We start from the raw sequence: 23491 nt of genomic DNA, 5'->3' as shown, positions 1-23491 counted from the left end.
ATTGTTCACAGAACTTCCTGGTGCATTGAAAGCAATTCGTAGTGATAATGGCACCGAGTTCAAGAACTATCTCTTTAATGCTTTCTGCCTTGAACATGGCATTGAACATCAAGTTTGCAAGTTTTTCAATTTTTGGTTTTGATTTTTGGGCTGAAATTTCAGCACCTTGTGAGATCATTCTTCTTGTTGCTAGAGGCATAAAAACTCACATACGAGTATATGCTCATGGGTCTTGAGTACCCTTGCCTCTAGATCATCAACTTGGAGAGGTTTCTTGCCCGATGATCTTTTTCTTTGAGCTGCAGTTTTTCACCTTTGCAAGGTTGTTTTTCTTGATGCTAGTGGCTTAAACACTCACATACTCACGTATTTGAGCGGGTTTTGAGTCACCTTGCCACTAGACTATCATCTTGGAGGATAACCTTGTCCGGTGTCCATCTTATCTAGTTTCTTTGGAAGTTGTGAGTTTTTGTGCACAAAGACACATGGAATGGTCCTGAATAGAACCTATGGTTCATATTCCATCTGTGGAGTCATGTTGCCATGGAAGTAGTCTTCTTGCTTTGTCTCTTTAATTCTTTTGCTTCCGCCTGAGCGTTTTGAGGTGCGTTGGGTGAGAAATAGAAAAAGACCATCTATTTAAAAAGAAATTTGTTGAGGCTCCTATTCACCCCCCCCCCTCTAGTCATCATTCTCGTTCCTACACCAACGATGAGAAACGTGAGAAAACATATGAAAATGGCGTGTTGACAAAGTCAATCAAAAGTGATGTTGGTACAAGTGATAAGGTGGTTCAAAGGATCAGGAATGGGATAGACTTACCGTTGAGATCGCAAGACCGAGTACACATATCAACATTGGGATGCTTGCTTAAGGTGTAAATAAGTGGCGGTGAGTCACGCTTTGAGAAGCGTGTGGGGTGGTTTCACGGTTTGCCCTTAAAACCGTAGAATGATGGAGTGCACATGATATCATCGCGAAACTTGTGTTGAGACGAAGCTAATGTCATGAAGTTCGATGGACAGTGAAGAGATTGGACCAAAATGCCCCGGCGATAGGTAGGAGTGTATTGGAAGTGAGGAATTTTTTGGAACAATAAAATTTAAAGGCTAAGAAACCTCCTTAGGTCTATAAATAAAGGAGTAGGGCTGTGAGAGAGCCTTAAACTAGCCACTTGTGAGTTGTGTGGTAGCATTTTAGGATTGGGAGAGAAGTGCTTAGCATATGTATTAGGTGAAAGCTTTTGTAAAAAAAGCTTTATAATCCGTTGAAAATAGAGCTGATCTTTAAAAGTAATGAAGTTTATTTTTATTTCTATGCTTGTATTTATCATCTTCTAGTTTTTCTCTATTGGCTCCCTTACTTGGTTGCAAGTTGTCGTTGCGATTTTTGTTTTTACTTGATGGCTAAAATTTTCTACCATTTGAAGTGATTCTTCTTGTTATCAGAGACATAAAATTTACATTCAAAATTGATCTTGAACTCCCTTGACTCTAAATCATTAATTTAAAGAGTTTTTTCACCCGTTATCTATCTCCTTGGATTTAAGTGTTTCTTTATCAAATTGCAAGCTTTTATGTATAATGATATATAAATTAGTTTTTAATAGAATCTAGTGTTCAATTCCATTCATAAGAGCCATACTTTCTTAGATATTATTTTGATGTAACATGGTTTTCTTGAGTTTTTGCTTTCGTATATTATTTTGAGATGCGATTAAAAAAAACATCTATTTCGGTAGAAATTGATAATACGTCTATTCACCCCTCTAGTCGCTATTTTCGGTACTTCACCTTGGAAGCTTGGATTGCTCGGTGCTGTTTCTGCACCTTCTCTGTCGTGATATTGCTTGTAGCAGCTGCTCATATTCCCTTGTCAATCTGTGAGCTACATTTGTGTGTGCGGCTTCTGTAGTCTTTGTCCAACTTCCTTGGCCAGTTTTGCCTGCTGCTTCAAAACAACTGGAGTGAAACGTCCAGAAGCTAGCTCTTCCCCGTTTTTGTTCTTGTTTGGTGAGTTTTGTTTTTGTTTTCTAGCGAAAATAGCCGCATTAGGTCATAATTGTAATTTTGGTGATTAATGATAACATAGTCAATGAGATTAATACATTTATCAAGAATATATGTTAGTAGATCTTATAGATATAATACATAAAGAAGCCACTGCATCGGGACAAAATTGGACTGAATTGAAGAAGTCCCTTAAAGATTTGTATGTTAGTAGATCTTATAGATATAATACGTAAAGAAGCCACTGCATCGGGACAAAATTAGACTGAATTGAAGAAATTCCTTAAAGATTTGCCTCACCAAATGGTCCGATGCTCTGGGTGTTTGAACTTACCGAAATGCATTTGTCAAATGGGAGAGAGACCTGAAGACCTCACCGAAAGGTTCAGTGTTTGAGCAGAGTGCTCACCGATGCAATTCTATCAGAGAATGTGCTATGCTAAATAATGAAGGTTAAGCCTCACCGGATGGTCTGGTGATCGGTGGGAGTTGCACTGGAGTATTTCTAAAGAAAAGAAGAGAAATCCACCGGATAGTTTGGTGTTGAGAAGGATGAATGCATTGGAGTATTATTACCAGAGAAGGATGCAGCCGCTGAAGATCGAAGGTTCAACCCATCGGATGGTCCGTGTGAATGAAATAAACACCAAACAATATATCGAACAATGGATATTACAAAGAAACAGAACAAAGTTCAAGGCATCGGATGGTCCGATCATGAAGGCTATGTAACACTGGAGTATTATTTCCAGATAGGGTTGCATTGACTCGGTTGACTGAAGTCAACTCACTGAATAGTCCAGTGATGAAGTGATGTGCACTGAATGCATACACTGAAGTAATTTACACAGAAAAGAAGGAAATATTCGGATGGCTCAGGATAACTCACCGGATAGTCCGGTGATGAAGATGCAGTATACATCGGAGTGTTCGGTGTTCACAGAGACTTGAGTGAGTTTCAACGGCTAGTTTGTGAGAGTGTACTCACCGGATGATCCGGTGTTAGTACTATTATTCTCACCGGATCATCCGGTGTTAACCACTTTTCTTAGCCGTTGGGTTAATGGCTAATGCGCGAGTTTGAGGCTATAAATACCCACCACTCTGCCATTTGAAGGTGTTGAGGTCCAGAGAAGTTCATGTACACTTGAGAAGACATCTAAACCAGCAAAGTGTTTAAAGTGATTATCCAAGACGATTAAACATAAGATTAGAGAGTAATTAGTACTTATAAGTCTAGAAAGAGTGTTGCTACGTGATTGCTACCTAGAGAGTGGATCAAAGAGTGATCCAACCTTGTACCAAGTGGTGCGCCGGCACCTTAGAGTCTTGGTGACTCGCCGGTAAACTTGTTGACCCTCTGACTTGGTGTGAAACGGTGGCAAGATGATTGTGCGCAGAGACCCTTGTCTTGGTAGTTTAAGCTCCGAAGTGATCACGGCGACAAGGAACAGGAAGAGAGACTAGTGGTGAGACCTTGCCTTGATAGCTTATATGGGTGAAGACCTTATCTTTGTGACTTGGTAGCTCAAGAGCCGTGACCAGATGCCGACCGAGAGTATATCCTTTGTGGAGCTTCAACGTGAGCTAGGGGTGGTATTCATACCATCGATACCATGGAAAAAATCCTTATACCGAGTTTGCTCTCTGCCTTATTTATGTTTCCACATTTACATTTTGCAATTTACTTTCTTAGATAGATTGCAATTGTTTTAATCGTTGCAATTGCTTTAATCGGTAGAGTAAATTTAGATAAACATAGAGTATATAGCACATTTAGATAGACACACTAAATAAACATAGAACACATTTAGATAGAAATTAATATAAGTTTATCTTATATTGTTTTTAAAATCAAAATAGTTTAAATGTCCTAATTCACTTCTCCTCTTAAGAGTCACCGATCCCTTCAGTCAGAATCCACATGGAAAAGACTTTTAACTATGATTCCTCATCATTTGATCGAATTCCAACTTCTAAGTACACTTCCATTTCAGTTCTTCAAGATTCAAGATGTAATAAAGTTGAAAGGTTCAATCAACACTGTACATTATTATATCCATACTTTTCCAAACAAAAAAAGATTACACGGAAATTCAGCAACACTGTCAGGCACTGAAGGCAGTTGGGTCTGCTGTGAACATACGATTTCAAATGTATAACGAAAAATCAAGAGTGTTTTTTTCAGAAGAGAGATGAAATCCGAGTCAAATCGACAGTTTTTCAGAAGAGAGATGAAATCCGAGTCAAATCGACAAGTGACGGCGCTTAATCAATCAAAGTTCTGGTATATTGTGCTTTCAAATTATTGCATCCTGTGGCAATGTACATCACTATCCAGGCAAATATAGTGAAACACTATAACAAGCATAGCCCATAAATGAACTGACCAGTCTGTCCAATTCATTCTATACCACACATATATCAAGAGGCTAAGAACTTCTATTTGTTCTCCCGTGGAAATCTGAAACCACATTTCGGTGCAAGAATGAAAAACTACATCGAAGAAAATTTGGATACAACACTTATCCAACTTGCTTTTATGACTCTAAAACAATCCCATGCTGTAATTCTACGAGTGCAAATAACATTTCCTGCTCAATACCGCACATCTTGACCATAAAATTAGTGATCGGTAACTGCACACAATAGAACTGAGGTGTTGCTGGGTGGCATGTATTGAACCAGCTTTATCCAGTGACAGAACTTTATTGTATATCACACAGGTTTTCAGAATATTCCGGAGATGCAAAATCTTTTTTTTTGGGTCCAATGTTGTTTCTATGTGAGGTGTAAATATACTGCTTATGAAGATATCAGCCTTGCTTCGCAGTAGGCACTTCTAGAATGCTGCATTGCATAGAAAGTTCAGTACAAGGGCAAAGCTTTGGACATGCTTGCTCTCTGACTATATGAAGAAACATAACAACTAAACAATAAAACTTTTGTTCCAAGCATCATTCTTCAAACTTAAGAAGGCGTATAAAATTGACCAGTGCATTGAAAATGGCTGTAGTAATGGACTACGGAACGGATGCTGTATAACAGAGACTATTATTCTTGTCACCAGGTAAAGCTGGGGTTTCATACTAAATTAGTCATTTGATGTTGGTAGATGTGTGAAAGAAAATGGTCAAAGTGCTGCATCGTTATAACATGGACATATGTCTACACAAACAGAAACAGAAAACCACACACACTTAGAATGTTTACAAACGCAGTGGGTTTAATAAGAGCAACTGGTGAGTGACAGAAAAAATGAAGGAAGCATCCAGAATTAGAAAATATACATGATATAGGGTTGACAGAATTAGTCATCAGTTTTCTGAAACCACAGTGGCATCCATCTCTTCTGTCAATTTTGTATAAAGAAGGTAATAATCATTGACATGATGAGGATGTTATCATTTCCTGGGTAAATGGTCACTCTAAACTTACGCCGTGAATAGATAGCCTTCTTGAGCTTATACAGGAGATTTGTCTGCACAAAGAGACAATTTACAGTTTTAGTGATAGCCTGATAGAACAAAATGGTTCAAAACTAAACTTGTACAAAAAAAAATACTTTAACATGAAACAATGAGTTACTGCCAAAAAAAAAAACCCTCAACAAAGATCACTATCGAATCTTGCTAATGCATTCCCTAAAGAAAAAAATCTTGCTAAACCACAAATTACCTGAACAACAATGGAGTTCCCCTTTATTATTGTGCACGCCCTTCGGAATGTACTTCCTATGAGCCTGTAGCTTGGTTTTGGATCTTCAAAAGTGCTTCTTGGTGGGATGAATACATGTACCTCCTTTTGACTTGAAGAAGCAGATATTACTTTTGCAGTGAAAATGATGTCTCTCTGTTCCAAACTATTTCCACTGAATGCTTGCCACTCGCCCTGAAAAGATAAAAGAAAATGATACTTAGTACTGCCTCTGTCACTATATAGGTGGCCATGGATCCATGCACTCAAGTTCTTTAAAATATTTGACCATTCATATGAAAGAAGTATATAAACTCATCACATGAAAATAGTGCCATTAAATTTATCTTTGGAATGCTTTTATTAATGTGTCATTGTATTATCTTTACATGTACATTATAATGAAGGACCATGATCAAAACCTTGCATTATAAACTGCGAAAAGTAAAAAAGTGATCTAGATCAAACAAGTGACGTAATCTAATATATGAACTATGAAAGGTGAGAGATATCATTTTCAGAAATCTGCCATGCATCACACATTAACACTCTGCCTGGATCACCATATGTTGGGGATGCTATGATGTGCTAAGATTCTTTTCTTTTATCTATCTCTCCAATCCTGCACTAGATATCTGATGTGGTGGTTCGTACTCTGATGAAAACTTCAGGTTTTTTAAACAATAAAGTGAACAATTTAGGGTCCGATTTGTGCTTGCTAGACTATTACTGACTATTTCGAGGTGAACTCCAATATGTTCAGCCTTCATCCACATTGCAACCTTGGTTGAGACTTCTTCCCCTTATATTCTGCAGGAGATCGGTTAGACTATGTCCAAGGCTCCAAGGTACATACATGTATTAGTTCCGCAAAACCCGATGTTAGATTTTTCACGATACCACTCATTCTTGCAAACATCACACTACTGTGAAGCACTCTATTGATCTGATCCTAAAGTCTTCAGCAAGAGTGACATTTTGCAGTAATCCAATTGAGAAGAATAAAGCAGTGACAAGTAAATAGGCACTAATATTTCAGCACTGAGACTACAGCTCTCACAATTTCGTCCTATCGCATCCTTGAAATTCCTAGTCTAAGCTTTCTGATCAACCTAAACCAAAAATAGGACCAAGAAACCCAGTCAGCTAGCCCGCTATGCAACCTGGGCGCAAATTATGTACTCAATCAGGACCCCAAGAAGCTCAGCATCACCTCGCTGCGGCTCCTGACGGTAACCAGGGTTCCCCCTACGGCGTCGAGGAGGGCCCTCCCCCCTCCGTGGCCGCCGCCCGCCGCCGCCGCGACGCGGAACGCGAGGCGCCCGGTCGCGTCGTGCATCGCCATCTCGGGGCCCTTCTTGACTACCGTGAAGTCCACCGGGACAACGGCCCTAGCCACCGGCACCAGCGGTGGCTGTGGTGGCGGCGGGGCGCAAGGGGCTAGCCGCTCCATAGAAAGAACCAAGAATCGGGCGACGGGGAAAGAGAGAGGCGTTTCTTGGGGTGGGGCGAAAGACACGAGTAGAGTAGGTGGAGGTAGGAAGGGAGAAGACGAAGCCAAGAGGAAGGAGAGATCAAAAAGCGGCACAGCTAAAGTTAGTTGAATGGGTGCTGCGGTGACGGCCGGCGATTGCGAGGTGGCGTGTGGGGTTTCTTCTTCTCGGCGGAGCCGACTAGCTGACGCGGACAGCTACCGCTGATGCTTCCGCAAGTCCAGCGGAACAGGATGGGTACGAACCTGCTTCCCCATCGTCTTTTCCTGGACCGTTGAGAAAAGCATCAAAATATGTTTGGCCTACCGAAATTCTGAACCTCTTTGCAAAAAATTTAGGGGATGTTTTTTTAGATGCCTAAATTTTTTAATTTTTCGGACGACGGCTCTCGGTCATCTACAATCTCACGCCACCCGCCTCGACGCTGGCCACCCTTCTTTGGCCATCCCCACCCTTCGCTGGCTCTGCTCGCTTTCATTCTCCTCTAGCTATCTCCAGCAGTAATCCCATCGCCGAATCTATAGCCGTCGCCTCTCTCTCACTAACCTCTTGTATCCACTTGCCTGTGTCCCAACTTAGCCCACCAATTGTCCTCCGTCGTCCTATTTCTACGCTCGCCTCCTTCGCTAGATTGGTCTGCCTCCCCCAGATCACCCTCTAAACCTGTCGTGGGAACTCAAATTCTAACCCACCGTCACTAATCCATAATTTAGGTAGTATGAAAAACAAGAAAATTTCGGACATATGAAACATCGGAATTGGCTCTGAAACTAAAGTACGATAGCATTAGCTCGCCTAACCACTTTATAATGGTGCAAATTGCACTTTGTGGCACTTGGATGTTGGACATCGCAGTTTCACCGACAGGCTACGTAACACTGGGCCCGGGTGTCTGTCGGCACACGGAATACTGATATGTTATGGGTCCGGTGAAACTGGGTGCCACGTAGGCTTTGTGTGGAGCGTAGTGTCATGTTGGTATTCCAAATACCGACAGGTGACACTTCATGACTTGTCGGCTCAACTCGTGGAATGCCGACATGTACCACGTTAGGTCTATCGGTATTTCACATACTGATAGGCCTTTATATAATCCACAGAGCGGGCGACGACGACGATCGGGCGATAGCAGGAGACGTGGGCAACGTGCGGCATGCGGTCGGGCGGCGTCGTGTGACTGGCAGGGGCGGCTGGCGAGAGCAGCGACGACCGGCGCACGGCTTCGGGCGGCGAGGAGCGAGGAGCGACAACGATGTTAAGGTTTTTTTTAAATAGTTAGAACTAGTTAGAAATTTATGAGTAATTAGAAAGTAGATGTAGTTAGAAAAATTAGGAATAGTTAGAAAATTAGAAAAAATTTAGGAGTAGTTAGAAAACAGTAGGTGATTTAGAAAAAATATTAGAAAAGATTCAAAATAGCTAGAAACTAGGAATAGTTAGCAAGAATAGAAAAAATAGTTAGAAAATTAGGAATACTTAAAAAATGTAGGAAAATAGTGAGAGAATATTAAAGAAATATTGAGTAGAGTAGATAATTTAGAGAAATAAAGATATGAAATTCAGAATAGAGTAGGTATGATTAAAAATTAGTTATAGGTAGAAAATATAGTATAGTTAGTTAGGAAACACAGAATAGTTGAAAAGTCCAAATATTTTTGGTAATGTAGAGTTAAAATAGGTTATCTAATATAATTTGAAAATAAGATATTATTAGATGTACATATTTTTTGTCGCTGTAGGAATTGTACATTTGAATTGTTGTGGAGTTTCGCATGATTGTATTTAGAATGGAAAGGGGGAAATTTGATTCATGTAGAATTTAGAGCAAAAAAAATTAGATATGGGTAGAGTAGACAATGTAGCATAGAGCATACTTAGTTAGGAATTTTGCAATAGTTAAACAATCTAGACTAGTATGAAGTCGAATTGTTATGAATATATAGTACAAATAATTTATAGTTGTAGGAAATTTAGAATAGAAATTGAGTATTTTTTTTACAACAATACATTTTGAATAGTATAGTGTGAAAAATAGAATATGTTAGTGGTAATATTTGATTGTTATGTAGAATACAAGTGATGAGGTTGAATAGATTTTGTGGTTGTAATTGTTGTATGTCGATTACAATTATTTAACCTAAAGGAGTATAATATTGTTGTTGAATCAGTTATGTCGACCGTAGTGGGGGTTCAGGTTTTCTTTTGCCCTAGATATGTCATGCAGTGTAATAGTGGGGCGGATCTAAGTAACTTCCAGTATATGGATATAGATATGCATAGTTCGGGAGAGATTCATCGGTCCCAAGTGTTAGGTTGGCTGTATAATTTGTTGCAATTTAGTTTGGCATATCAGCGGCTGACGATAGAGGTTCTGATTCTAAGACATCGAGACACTAGCTGGCAGTGGGAGCTCTCGGAGGTTATATGTTCTAAGCAATGATAACAATTTGTGTCATTGGGTTGAGAGGGGGTTTTTCCCATTGTATCCTTGTAGAAGCGAGCGATGTTAGGTCGATAGAAGCCGGACCTAGCACCGTAGAAGCTATTGGTGAAAATGATGTCCATGACGACTATATGCACAAGTTAGTTACTATCTAGAACACAAGTTGATAAATCATGCGAAATATTACATAAATTAAAGGGGCAATTTGCTAGGTACCATCGCAAAAATCAAAAAAGTTGAAAAATACTATCGATGTGAGGATGACATATGGGCCTAGGCCCATATGTCATCCTCACAGCCGATGGTATTTTCCAATATGAGCACTTTTGTGATGGTATCAACCTAATTTTGCCTAAATTAAATACCCCATGACATACAGATGAAGGATTAATATTTGAACACCAGAAGAATCTCCATCCATAGGTTTTGAGCTCATGGGATACCTTCATTTCATATGCGGCATCGCACTTGCACAATGGCAGTGGTATGGAAAACGTAGGTATACCAGAGCTCGCTATCTCTTTACTTCGTCTTGTATTTGGGGCAGGGATAACATACACAGTTCAACACTATCTTTTATAGTCGTTCGTAGCATCAATTGCAAACACACACACTGCTGCAACCACACCTTGTTGCATGCACATTGACTATGTCGCAAGTCCGGCTTTAGATATAAAGTGACCACATGACAACACCTTGTTGCAACACAACATCTCTGCTGTGACTCACATTTTAGACACAAAGTGACCACAAGATAAAGTTTTATGCATAAAATGGTAACACATCTGTCGTGAATCAGGCTTTAGACACAAAGTGACTACACGACTCAACTTTAACGATGAAATGACAACACTTATGTCCTAACTCAGGCTTTAGACATGAAGTGACCATACAACAGAGCTTTAATCAGAAATTAAATGACCGCACCTCTTTCTGACTCAGCTGAGTCAGGCTTTAGACACAAAGTGACCACACGACAGAGTTTTAGCCATGAAATGACAACTCAGGGGTTCATTTGCTAAAAAGCGGTAGTAATAAGTACCAGTTGTCCCTTTATTTTGAGAGGTACCTCAACACATGCCTGTGCTTCCATGTGCTTTTAAGGGTAATCCAACCATGTTGCCCTTGTATCATTGATGATTAGTTGAGATTGTTCCTACACGATGAAAAAGGAACTACTCCATGTTGGTAGAGAAGAAGGAGCTAGAATTGGAGATAGAAGTGCACGAGTTATGTATGCCATGGTGCGACCGCGTTATATTAGCAAGCCATGCCCATGCAGAGTCAAATGACCACACCAAGTAATAGATTTCACAGGGAATCTTTGTCAAGCATCAATGCTATAACTTTTTCAACTTTTATAGGGAATCACATACTCCAAATCCCAGCCATACCTATGTACTCAATTCATGCACCAGCCCCCAACCACCATAAATAACCTCACCCTAAACCATGGATAGACCACTCCTTCCTTAGTTCTCTCAACCATAATATCTTCCTTAGCTCCACTAAGCCCACCCAAAAAATATTGGATGATTTTTATCCGCCAGAGGGTCGAATCACTGATGTGCTTCTGTGACAGCCCTTGTAGGCTTCACGAGTCCTAGGACATCTCCTACACCTATGGCAGACGTTTCTTCATGTGTGCCAACTACCAGCATGAGCCGTCTCGACATGAACCGTATGAGTACCCACTGGTATAGCGACATAGATCGCTCATGTGGTACTTTCCATATGATTTCATGCACTGTCTTACTAATCTCTCCTCTTGTTTTATTTGTCCAGTTTCCTCCACCTATCCATGACTTCATGGAATAGCTGGACATAGAGCAAAATGCACACCAGAAGTGGTGGGTCAACATGGAGATGTGATGGAGGAGGGAAGCTTACAAACACCAGGAGTACGAGCAAAGGCATGAGGAACTGCGATTGAAGCGTCAGGAGGAGGAGCACATGAGGAAGGCAGTGAAGGAGCACGCCGTGGTTAAAGCACACGAAGTAGAGAGGGAAAGGAAGCAGGAAAGGGCCGTGGTAAGGCGTGACATACTAGTTAGAGTCTATCCAGTGTGTGTTGTGTCAGCACAAAAGGGGGCTTCTGGGTAGGAGTTAGACTCGCGTAAACACTGGCGGTGAAACCTAGTGGGCAGTTGCATACTGGATTATGCTTTGGTTAATAGAAAATGTCATTCAGTGATTTCTTGGCGGCATACCATTGACGTGTGTTAAGTGTTTCATGAACACAGCAACATAGAATTCGCTGACTCGTGGGAAAAGCTGGACAACCTCTGCAGAGTGTAAAAACTGTTATAACAGTCGTACTCACGGTTATGAGAGACTTGGATCCTCACATGATTAGTAGGTTGTGGTTTGGTTATGATTTTAGTTATAATACATGGAATACTAGACGGTTATGATGTGCAAGGTGAGGAGCCTTGTATGCTGAGTATTGCACTGTATGGGTTACATTCACTTAATAATTGTTTAATGCTTTTGAGTCCAAATATCTTTTTATTACTCGCATTTATGCAAATATACCGTGTGTTAGTTTATTCTTGTTATAAGCCTACATATTATTATCTTTCCCATACTTGCTGAGCGCGACATGTGCTCACACTTGCTATTTTTCCTATGCCATGTGACATGTGTGGTACTACTCATTGAGTGAAGATGTTGAAGACAATCAAGACGAGGTTGTGATGTTCTAGGCGCGTGTCTCCCGGTCGGTTACCTACGGTGTTGTTGGGCACTAGTGCTTCTGTTCCACTACAGATATCTACATAAAAGAATATATAAGTCAATTGCTGTAAGAGTTAAACGTTTGTTCTATAAAAAGTATTGATTTTGCTACTTCACTTGTGACGTCCTTATGTGTGTTGAATATCCTGGGCACACATAAGCCGTATTTGGTTTTGGCCATTAAAACTGGGTGTGACATGAGTTCATCATCATCTCTTCTTATGAGGAGACTATGGAAGAGGAGGTAGTTGATGGCCCTGCTGTTGTCGAGATCGAGTAATCGGGTGGAGTTTCATCTGTCAATCCCCCGACCTCATGCTAAGAAGAGGTGGACTGAGATTTTCTGGAGGAAGAGATATGCTAGGAAGAGGCCTTGGAGGAGGAGAAGAAGGAAGAGGCCAAGGACTCCTCGTCGCCTTCTCCCTCCGATGATGACGATGACTACGACGAAGCAGCCAATTTCTACATCAGTTGCTCTGGTAGGAGGAACTTAAAGCATAGACTCTTTTACTAGGGTCTTCTCTTTCTTCATCTCCTGAGTTGTCATAGGACTAGAACTTGGGGATGTAGTGATGCTTAGAGAGCATCTTTTGCATGTAAAACTTCTTAACGTATCTTTGAATGATAAAGATTTTCACTAAAAAAATCCTTACAGAACATTAGTTCTCTTCCTTAACCCGACTGCCAAGTCAACTTCCTCATGATCGAGAAGAGAGCATTCAATCGAATAGGATCCAGAGGCGATCCCGAAGAAGATCACCCGGGAGGAGGACAAGTGGCTAAAACCATCGAGTCCCAGCTCTTGCACGAGGGAGTGGGAGGTATAATTCATGGCACCTCGGGAGGTTGAACCCATTGTCCTTAGGTTGCCTTCACAAGTTTCTTGGGTGAAGTCGTCCAAGGGGATTGATCCGAGGGTGGTCACGACCCAGAGGAGATTTTGGGTCTGTTGCTCTGTGGATGAGCCACCGATGTGAACTAGACATTGGTACTTAGCTCCTCGCAGTACTCGAGCCGCGTTAGAGAATTGAGTGACATTGTCGGTGATGATACTACTCAGGACACCGAACCTTGTCATGACACTCTTCATGATAAACTTCTTGGTTGCTTCCTAGGTGATTCTTCCGACTAGCTTAGCTTCAATCCATTTGGTGAAGGTACCAATTGCGACGAAAAGGAACTTGAAGCCCTTAGGTGCTACCGAGAAGAGCCTCAGAATATCCAGGCTCCATGTCATAGATTACCACAACAAGGGATAATCTGTAAGGCTTAGGCGGGTTGGTGATTGTGCCTGCTATAGAATTAGCACCTGGCACATTTCTTAACCATCTCATTCACATCATGGAGAGTCGTAGGACAATAGAAACCTGTCTGAAAGCCTTTCTGAGTAGGGTTTAGAAGGAAGCGTGAGATTCGCATACCCCTATATGGATTTATTCGAGTAGTTCATTACCCTGCTTTTAAGAGATGTACCTCATGAGCACTCTGTGGGCACCTCTGCGATAAAGGACACTATCCACCAAGGTATAACTCGATCCAGAAGAAACTTGCAGATTGGATCCATCCTTGTATCCTCGTATTCGAGTGGAGCTACGAGTTCCCCTGTGACTCCTTTTGGAGTGTCGATTCTTGGTGAAAACTCGAGATGGTTATAAGTCTCGTGGACCACCACTCCTTTGGCTATGTTATTAGTGGATTTCATGGACGACTTCGAGAGTCTTTATGTGAAGATCCTAATTTATCCTGGAGATTGCGATAAGACTAGTCATGCAAGACTATCGGTAAGACATTTATCCTTTCCCAGGATGTACCTAACCTCAAGTCTGATGAGTTTCTTTTCCATCTTTCTCACCTCCACAAGGTAAGCTACCATGGTCTTGTCTGATGTTTGACACTCCTTCCTAATTTGCTTCACCACCAACTATGAATCCCCTTTCACAAGAAGGCGGTGGATACCAAGTACAGAAGCTACTTGAAGACCACCGAGCAAACCTTCTTATTTGGCTATGTTGTTCATGGCCAGGAAGTCTAATTGCAAGACATATTGCAGTCTTTCTCCTATAGGAGAGATAAGTATTATCTCAACCCCAAGCCTTGGAGCATCAACGGCCCATCGAAGTAGAGAGTCCATACGTCGGCCATGTGTCTACGGCTGTCCTGGGGTTGATCGAGTTCTATCAATTCGTGACAAAATCAATGAGTACCTGTGACTTGATTATGGTACGAGGGACAAAGCAAATGTCGAATTTCCTGAGTTCAATAGCCCACTTGGTGATTTGTCCAATGGGGTCTTTGTTGTGAAGGATCTCTTCGAGTGGGTAGATTGATGGTACAATGATCGTATGAGTCTAAAAATAATGCATTAGCTTATGGAAGACCATCAGTACCGTATATAGCAGCTTCTACACCTGTGAGTAGCGCTCCTTAGGACCATAGAGTACTTCGCTAACTTAGTATATCAGTCTCTGGCTCTTCTCCTTCTTGTCAAACACTTCCCTTTCCACTACCAATACTCCACTCACAGCCTGTGGTCCGACTGCTATGTGGAGCAAGAGTTATTCTTCTCGGTTGGGAGCGACTAGCAAAAGGGGGATATCTTTTTATTTTTTGGAATGTCTCTTCTTACCATTCAAACTTATTGTGTTGACATAGTAACTTGAAGAAAGGAAGCCCCCGGTCTCCGAGTTGGAAGATAAAATAGCTGAGTGCCACTATGCACCTGGTTAGTTTATGAACTTCTCGTACTAACTTGGGGGGCGCATTTCTTCGATGGTCTGATCTTTTCGGGTTTGACCTCGACCCCCTGGTGTGATACTAGGTACCCGAGTAGCTTTCCTGAGTTGACACACTCACCTCTCTGGATTTAACATGACTTGATGCTTGCATAGTTTGTTGAAGGTTTCTTGCAGGTCAGAGATAAGGTCTTCCTTCCTCTTGGACTTGATGACAAGGTCATCAACATAGGCTTCAATGTTTCGACCAATTTGGTCATAAAGATTTATTTGCATACCATGTTGATATGTAGTGTCAGCACTCTTTAATCTGAAAGGCATCTTTACATAACAAAATACCCCAAAAGGGGTTATGAAGGAGGTTTTCTCCTTGTCCTTAGGACACATAATAATCTGGTGATAACCAGAGGCATCAAGAAGGCTTAGATAGCTGCACTCGGTGGTAGAGTCAACTATCTATTCTAGGCAGAGGAAATGCATCCTTTGAGCTGGCTTTGTTGAGGTTGCTGAAGTCCACACACATGTGCTACTTGACATTTGACTTTTTAACCATGATGGGGTTAGCAAGCCACTTGGGGTGCTCCATTTCTCTGATGAACCCTACCTTCAAGATCCTCTCGATCCCCAACTTGATCGCTTCTTTCCAGTCAGGTGCGAACTGGTAGAGTTTCTACCTCACATGCTTGGCATTGTAGTGGACAACTAGCCTATGCTCAATCACCTTCCTAAGGATACCAAGCATGTCGGACAGTTTCTGTTGGAACCTAAGTCCCCAAACAAGGAAGGCCTTCGCCTGGAGGGGAAGTCGAAGGCTTCAGGGTGTGACGCGTGTTTAGAGGGTGAAATAATCTTAATTCCTCTGTCACCTCAGTTACAGTATGACCCTATTTATAGCCTGTACTCAACCACTCCACGCTAGGATTTACAGTTTTACCCCCTCAACTGCCACATTCTCAGCATATTCGGGGGCATTATGGTACTATCAAGTATATTTGCATAATTACAACTATACCTTGAGCGACTATGTGGGCTTCGACGTCCACCAGGCGCCTTCGGCTAGCCCTGTCACTGCACTGTAGGTCACCCTTCAGTCTTCACCCGAAGGTTTGCCATGATCTTCGCCTATCTTGATCCCCGGCGCTGCGGGTCGACCTTTGGCCTCCAGCCGAAGGCACGCCAGAGCCTTTGCCTACACTGGCGAGTGAAGTCACGGATCGACCTTCGGCCTCTGACCGAAGGCCCGCCAGAGCCTTCGCCTGCATTTCCTAAAACATAACTGCAGCATTCATCAGTGCTCAGCTACCAGCGAACTTCAACTTGCCATCCGAAGGGGTACGGGAGATCATCCCCTAACAGTTTCCATGCGATCATGTCAGTGTTTGCCCAGAGGAAGGTGATGAACTCGAGTTCCTATTTTTGGTCTAGGGAGGAGCCAACCCGGAAGGACTTGGATGGTTCTGTTGAGGTCCAGAGAAATTGTCTTGATGTCACCGTGAGACTTCACAGCTACTTTGTGCCTTAAGTTCTTGGTCTCCTTATCGGGTGGTGTTGTACCGCCACATCGAGGCTCCTCTTGTCTTAGTGTAGACCTATCACGGTGGAGCCTCAGACGATGATGACTCCCAAGGACCCTGGAATCTTCATGCGCTGGTAAGTGTAGTGCACAACAACCATGAATTTGGCTAGGGTTGGTCGTCCTAAGATGGTATTGAATGCCATCTCAAAATTGACCACGTTGAATATAATTTTTTTCATTAGGAAGTTGTAGGGCTTCCAGAATGTAATGGTAAACGTTATCTAGATGATAGGCATGGCCAAAGATCCGGGTACTATACCATGGAATGCTTGAGTAACTGGCTTGATGGCAAATTGAGAGATCTACATCTCATCAAGTACACTTGTGAAGAGGATATTGAGGGAATTCCCTCTGTCCATTAGCACTTGGGTAACCTTGTAGTTTTTTATGATGGGCTCGACCACTATTGGGAAGAGGTTGGGCTGTACAAAGTTCTCTGGGTAGTTGTCTTGGTCAAAGGATATCTAAACATTTGGCCACTTGACCGCCTGGTGACTCTTGAGGACAGTTGCCAGCAATTCCCGGGCCACCGTCTTGCACTGCCATTTGGATTCATAGGATGTTGAGCCACTAAACATGTGGTCGACAATCCTATTCTCCTTCTGGAAAGGCAGTTGGTTCGAGTCATCACTGGATTTAGAATTCCTACTCTAGGTCGTGACGTGACTCTTCTTCCCCTTAACCTTCTCGCCTTAGCTTTGGCCACCTTCTGGAAGACGCGACACTGTTGGAGACAGTGGCTGTCGGTTTAGTGAAAGTCGCACCAGGGCTTGCTAGAGTGCTTGCCGGTGCCTAGTTGCTTGCCCTTGCCCTAGGATGAGCTGGGATGCCTATCAGGATGCATGTCACAAAGATCTGCCAAAACTTCACCAGTCTTAGTTTTCTTACCCTTGTCTCTCTTTGAGTTCTTATTCTTGTGCTTGTTCTTCGACGAGTCGTCATCTAGTCCGGGTTGAGGGCGCTGGATGCACTGATCCCTTTCTTTGATGAACACGAGAGCCTCCTCAGCATTGGTTGTCTTATCGACAATCTCCATTAGCTCTTAGACTGTAGTAATCTCTTCTAAGGTGACATCTTTAGCACACCAGCAGCTCCTAACCCCTTGGGTAAACACCTAGATGACATCATCATCAATTTATCTTTGGGATGGTGTTTCAAGTGTTGCTGAAGTGTCGAATGAACTCATGCAGGGTCTCCTTCTTCATCTGGATGATACAAAATATGTCATTTTTTGTGTCAAGACGAACGTAAGTGGCTTGGAAGTTTGCCCAAAACAAGTCACAAAGATACTCCCACGAGTAGATCGTCCTTAGCGGTAGGTTGGTTTTCTAGGTCCTAGCTAACTATAGCGAAAATGGTCCTATTAGGCTATGATTATGATTTTGGTGATTAATGACAACATAGTTATTGTGACTAATATATTTATCAAGTATATACTTTAGTATGTCTCATGGATATGATACATAAATAAGCTACCGCAGCTGGGACAAAGATTGAGTGAATTGGAGAAGTCCTAGGAGAATTACTCTCACCGGATGGTTCGGTGCTTTGTGTGTTGAACTCACCGAAGCATCTCTGACAAAGGGGGAGAGAAGGCTGAAGACTTCAGCGGATAGTCCAATGCTCAACAAGGTATATCACATGAGCTTTATCTGCAGAGAAAAGCAAAACTGAAGAAGCCACTGGATAGTCCAGTGTTGATGAAGAAGGTGCACACTGAAAGGTTCGGTGATCAACAGAAGATATAAACTGGAGCAATTCTTCTAGAGAGGGTTGTAGGTGTTGAAGATCAGAGAACAACAGACCGAAAGGTCAAGTGATGGGAAGTGAGTGCACTGGAGGGTTTACCAGAGCAATTTTTGCAGAAGGGATTCCAAGTGATGAAGAACTAAAATGAACTAACTGGATTGTCCGGTGTCAAGAGGAAGTGCATCGAAGGCTTACACCAAAGTGTTTTCTCAGAGAAGAATTAGCATGATCTGGCTCAGGATAACTCATCGGATAGTCCGGTGATGGAGATAAAATATACACGGGAGTATCTGGTGTTCATGATGATTTTGAGTGGGAGTCCAACGGCTAGTTTCTGAAGATGTACTCACCGGATGATCCGATATTAGTACTACTGTTCCCACCGGATCATCCCGTGTTAACAACTTTTCTGAGTCATTGGGAAAACGGCTAATTGGTGGGTTTGAGACTATAAATATCCCCCCACTCAGTCTTTTGAAGGTGTGGCATGCTGCTGGAGTCCAAAGAAACATGGAGACACTTGAGAAGACATCCAAGCCACCGAAGTGCTTAATGTAATCATCTAAGGCAATTAAGCACATGTTTAGTGAGTTATTAGTACTTATAGGCCTAGAGAAAGTGTTGCTAGGTGATTGTTACCTAGAGAGTGGATCAAGGAGTGATTCTAATTTGTAATAGGTGGTACATCAGCACTTTGGAGTCTTGGTGACTCACCGACACCTTGAGCCGGAGTTGCTCAAGCTTGTTGACCCTCTGACTTAGTGTGGAGCGACGGCAAGACGCTTGTATGGGGACACGAAGACCCTTGTTTTGGTGTCTCAAGCGCCGAAGTGAAGACGGCGACAAGTGACCTAGAGAGAGGCTAGTGGTGAGGCCTTGCCTTTATGACTTGGTGGCTCATCCAGGTTGAGGCATTTGTGACTTGGTGACTCAAGAGTCGTGACCGGAAGGGTCTTGGCGACCGGGAGCATATCTTTGGTTGAGCTCCAACATGGACTAAGGGTGGTATTCATACCATCGATACCATATGATAAAAATCCCTTGTGCTGAGTTTGTTTTCTCTACCATTTTTACACTTCCGCATTTACATTCTTGTAATCTACCTCTGTGAATTTACTTTCCTAGAGTAGTTTTCTAGGATTGGCTTAGGTTGTAAACCTTTTGAATGGTAGAATAGACACACTAGATAAACCTAGAACATATTTAGATAGAATTTGATATAGATTTATCTTGTGATGTTTTTGGAGTCATTTTGGTTTAGACTTTTAAGTGTCCTAATTCACTCCCCTCTTAGTACATCACCAATCTTTACACTAACCTTTCAAGAGCTACGGGGAGGTAATTGGCCATGATCTTACCATCCCCCAGCCACTTGGATGGTCGTAGTGTAGATTTGGAGGAACTCAACGGGATTGATAGTCTCGTTGTATGTCTCAATTGACCCAGGTCAGAACTAGGTTGGCCAATTAACCCTCCGAAGGTCTGGAGAGAATGCCTATCACCCATTGATGGCACCCTGAGAGAGTCAGGTGGCCATGGGTGCTCCGCTTGTAGGGGTCAGAGACCGGCCATGACCTCAACTCGAACAACTGTGGCGTTAGGGTGACCTCTGGTTACGTCATCGAGGAGAGGTCGAATATTCCTCAGGAATCCTTGAGCATCTTCGCTTGTCAAGGACTTTGTGTAGGTCCAAGATGGGATTGTTCTGGATTAGTGAAGTCCTACGATGACGCTGAGGTCGGTCGTCTTCCCTACCAGTTTGGTTCCAAGGATTCCATCTTTTTGGATCTAACTCCTAAAGACAAGGAGCATCGTGGGACTTTCCTCGAGTAGATATGTTAGCAACTGCTTCTTGATGAGATGACTTAGCATGCACCTGAGCTTGCTTGGTGAGGTCATCCATCAAGTTGAGCCAGTTCTTGCCCTTAGGGGTAGACAAATCTGTGGTGGGAGGCTGTCAAAGCACATCCTGTAGACTTTGGAGCCTTTGAGCAGCCCCAAATCTGAAACACTAGGCACCTTGCTGATGGTACAAAGTGGTTGGATCCACGTTCCTAGTAGGTTTTTGGATTTGGTCACGAGACGTTGTCGTCGGCAGGGGTTGATTATTATTTCCCTCGACCGGATCAACGAGATCTCATGGATTCGCTAGGTTATCATCTAGATTAGATGGAGTGGCGCTTTCATTCCTGATGGTGAAAACTTCTAGGTGGTACGTTCCGCTAGATAAGGAGTCTACATCCATCATGGACTTGTCTTTGGAGTATGCCTCTAGGTAGGTTCTTCGACAATCCATGTTGTCAAAAAGCGCAGGAAAAGATCCTGACTTGTGGTGAACATCGCTTGCGTGATCGTCTTGGTTATTGAGTGATTCAAGCTCAATGTCGTAATCTCTGGCACATTGATCCATGAAACAACTTACCTCATCACTGGACTCATCACTAGGGAAGTTTTCTCCCAGGTCCATCCGACCGATCTTCAGATCCTTGTTGGGAAGGAGGGCAAAGTTGTCGTAGAACCCCTCATCCAAGTAGCCGATTCTTGGTGTAAACTTTGGTAAAGTTGGAGACATGTTTTGTGGAAAAGATACAACATCCTTGGCCATGATCCCCACGGATGACACCAACAGTCGATGATTAGTAAACCGCTGATCTTACGAATACGTGATTAGAGTACGAGATACTTTCTCTTGCTGAATCATGCACCAGAAGATATCGATTTATATTGGTTTGGGCCTCCTGAAGAATAATAGCCATGTGTCCTATGTTCTTGTATTGATTTTCGAGATAGACTACAAGGGGATCTTAGCTAGCCTAGATGGGATCTAAACCTAGTCGAAGGTTTCTCGTGCGTAGTCTCAGCGAGATGTTGATGTAGATCATGATTGCATAAGGCTTTAGGTTCGTTGAGCGCTTGTTGCTTCTGTTAGGTTTGTGATCTGTCCTCCGCAGGGTCCTTGGCTCCATATATATACAGGGGTTGGCGTATAGTATGCAGACTCCTTTCCGAGTAGAATTATGCTATCTTTAAACTTAGGGATAGACTTCCTCATTTAAGGATACCCTGGAACCCGCAGGTAGTTTCCATATATCTAGGGACTCATTTCCCCGATATAATTGTAGGCTTCGAGAATCCAAAGAACCCTAGGAGATTCGTACACAATAGAATAATCGTATAATACTACTCATCATCATATGGAGCATGTTTGAATTAAGCCGAAATTTCAACAAACGTTCATGGTTAACCATGGTTATTTTGTGACAGCGAATTAGGTTTGCACAAGCTAATGCTAGCTAGTTTGGATCTGATGCACTTTCACCTGCTAGCACACTATCACCACAAGCCTGCTGTCAACCTGTGTGATTTTGGAGCTCCACGACCTATAATCTCGTCAGTGTGGGTGCTTGATCATTTGTTCACTAAGTTTTTATATTACATTCTTAATTATCATGCATTATGATGTGTCACACAAATAACTTAGTTGTTTTACTCATCTTTTTTTTTTTGTCCTCCCATGTCTAATTTTGATCAGATTAGAGCTCATGGGTTACAGTTTTGCTGAATATCTAGGAGCATTTGGGTGATTCTCATAGTTCAGTCGTTCCTGTATTTTGAATATTGAGTTGTCTGTATAAACTAATCACTTTGAGTTGTGTCCTCCACCTTAGTATCAGAAAAGTATTGAAGCTTTGAATTAGTAGGTGACTAGTATAATGATTAACTTGATCGGATGCATGTATCAGTACTAGCAAAAGATTAACCATGTCACATATTTTCTATATTCTAGCAACATTTTTAAATTCTTTGTTCTTTCTGAATGTTTTATTGGCCGGGATTTTTATTCCCATGTCTCCCAAACAATGGCCAGGAATTTTTCCCATGTAGAGTTTTTATCTTCTGCAAGGAGTGGGGTGTCATTGGCACATGAAAAATCTTCTTTGGGATTAAATTCCATTCGGTTTTTGCTCCCTAGCATGCAAACAAGCCCTTAACTGAAAAACATGTTCCCTTGAGAAGAATAGTGACTAGCACTGGCTTGAGGCAGGGAAGGAGCCTCCAGCTAGTTCCCCCGGGACCAAACTAAATTTCAACGTGTGATTTGTTACTGCAACAAAACACACATTGGATTTTTTTGGATATTACATTGCCTAAAAATTCCCAATGTGTGATTTTGTTGCTCTACCAACGGGGAATCGAATTCTTTATAGGTTCAACACTATATTATTAGCATGATTTATGTTGTTAACCAAAAGGCTCGAATACTTTTTTTTTTTTAAAAGACAAATGCACGTGTATTCATTTTGAGGGCTCGTTTGGATAGGATGTGGTTTCCGAGCTTCTGGCTAGCTAAGGAAGTAACTGTGGTTGTTGAATTTTGGTTGTTGATTTTTATAATAAATTTTTAGTTTCTCAGCACACCAAAAAAATGAGAAAAGCCAGTCAGAATATGCTTCTCAACTTTTAGTTCATTTTAGTTACATCCGCTTTCTCAACTAGCTAAAAATCACTAGAAACCGAGGTCAGAAGCCAACCATTTAGATAGCTTCTAACTCTTTTTAGAGAAAAGCTAAAAATAACCCATCCAAACGGGGATAAATAGGGCTAGATGTCAAACCAACTCGACTGATCTTACTCGTTAACCTAATGAGCAGGCTCAGCTTGGCTCGCTAAGGAAACTAGTTAAAAAACCGACTCGGCTCAACTAGATAAGAGCTCAAGCCAGCTCATTAAGCTCACGAGGCAGCCACAGATTAAAAAACATCACAAATATAACAAGGTCTAAATAGCTAAAACATCCAGTTCAAAATGGCTCAAACATGAACTAAAAGCTCAACAATACAACCAACAATATAGCTCAGTGATTCATGGTCGCGGCCGAGCTTGGTCGACGCCATCGGTGTTGAGTCGGACATGCTTCGGGAGTTGAAGCCTAAACCCCTTCCCACTGTGCTTGTTCATCGATTCCATACTTGGCTGACGATCCATGAAGGCGTGGGCGTGACCGTGCGAGCTGACGTAGCAGCTGGTGAGGGAGCGGGCATGGACACGAGTGCAGC

At 42.3% G+C, this 23491-nt stretch overlaps 1 protein-coding gene across 1 annotated transcript; it reads right to left on the bottom strand.

Annotated features, from left to right (window-relative positions):
- Positions 1–5139: 5139 nt before the first annotated feature.
- LOC133885348 (protein LURP-one-related 7-like) lies at positions 5140–7373 on the bottom strand. The gene is made up of 3 exons (XM_062325047.1): positions 6919–7373; positions 5688–5900; positions 5140–5490 (listed from the first exon to the last, which is right to left on the bottom strand). Exons 1-3 carry the CDS (start codon positions 7156–7158, stop codon positions 5365–5367), a joined length of 579 nt encoding a protein of 192 aa, XP_062181031.1. The 5' UTR covers positions 7159–7373; the 3' UTR covers positions 5140–5364.
- Positions 7374–23491: the final 16118 nt, after the last annotated feature.

Source organism: Phragmites australis, chromosome 11 (assembly GCF_958298935.1).
Source record: "Phragmites australis chromosome 11, lpPhrAust1.1, whole genome shotgun sequence".
NCBI lineage: Eukaryota > Viridiplantae > Streptophyta > Magnoliopsida > Poales > Poaceae > Phragmites > Phragmites australis.
Note: the sequence above shows the minus strand (reverse complement) of the source record. Positions and strands in the feature narration are given on the sequence as shown.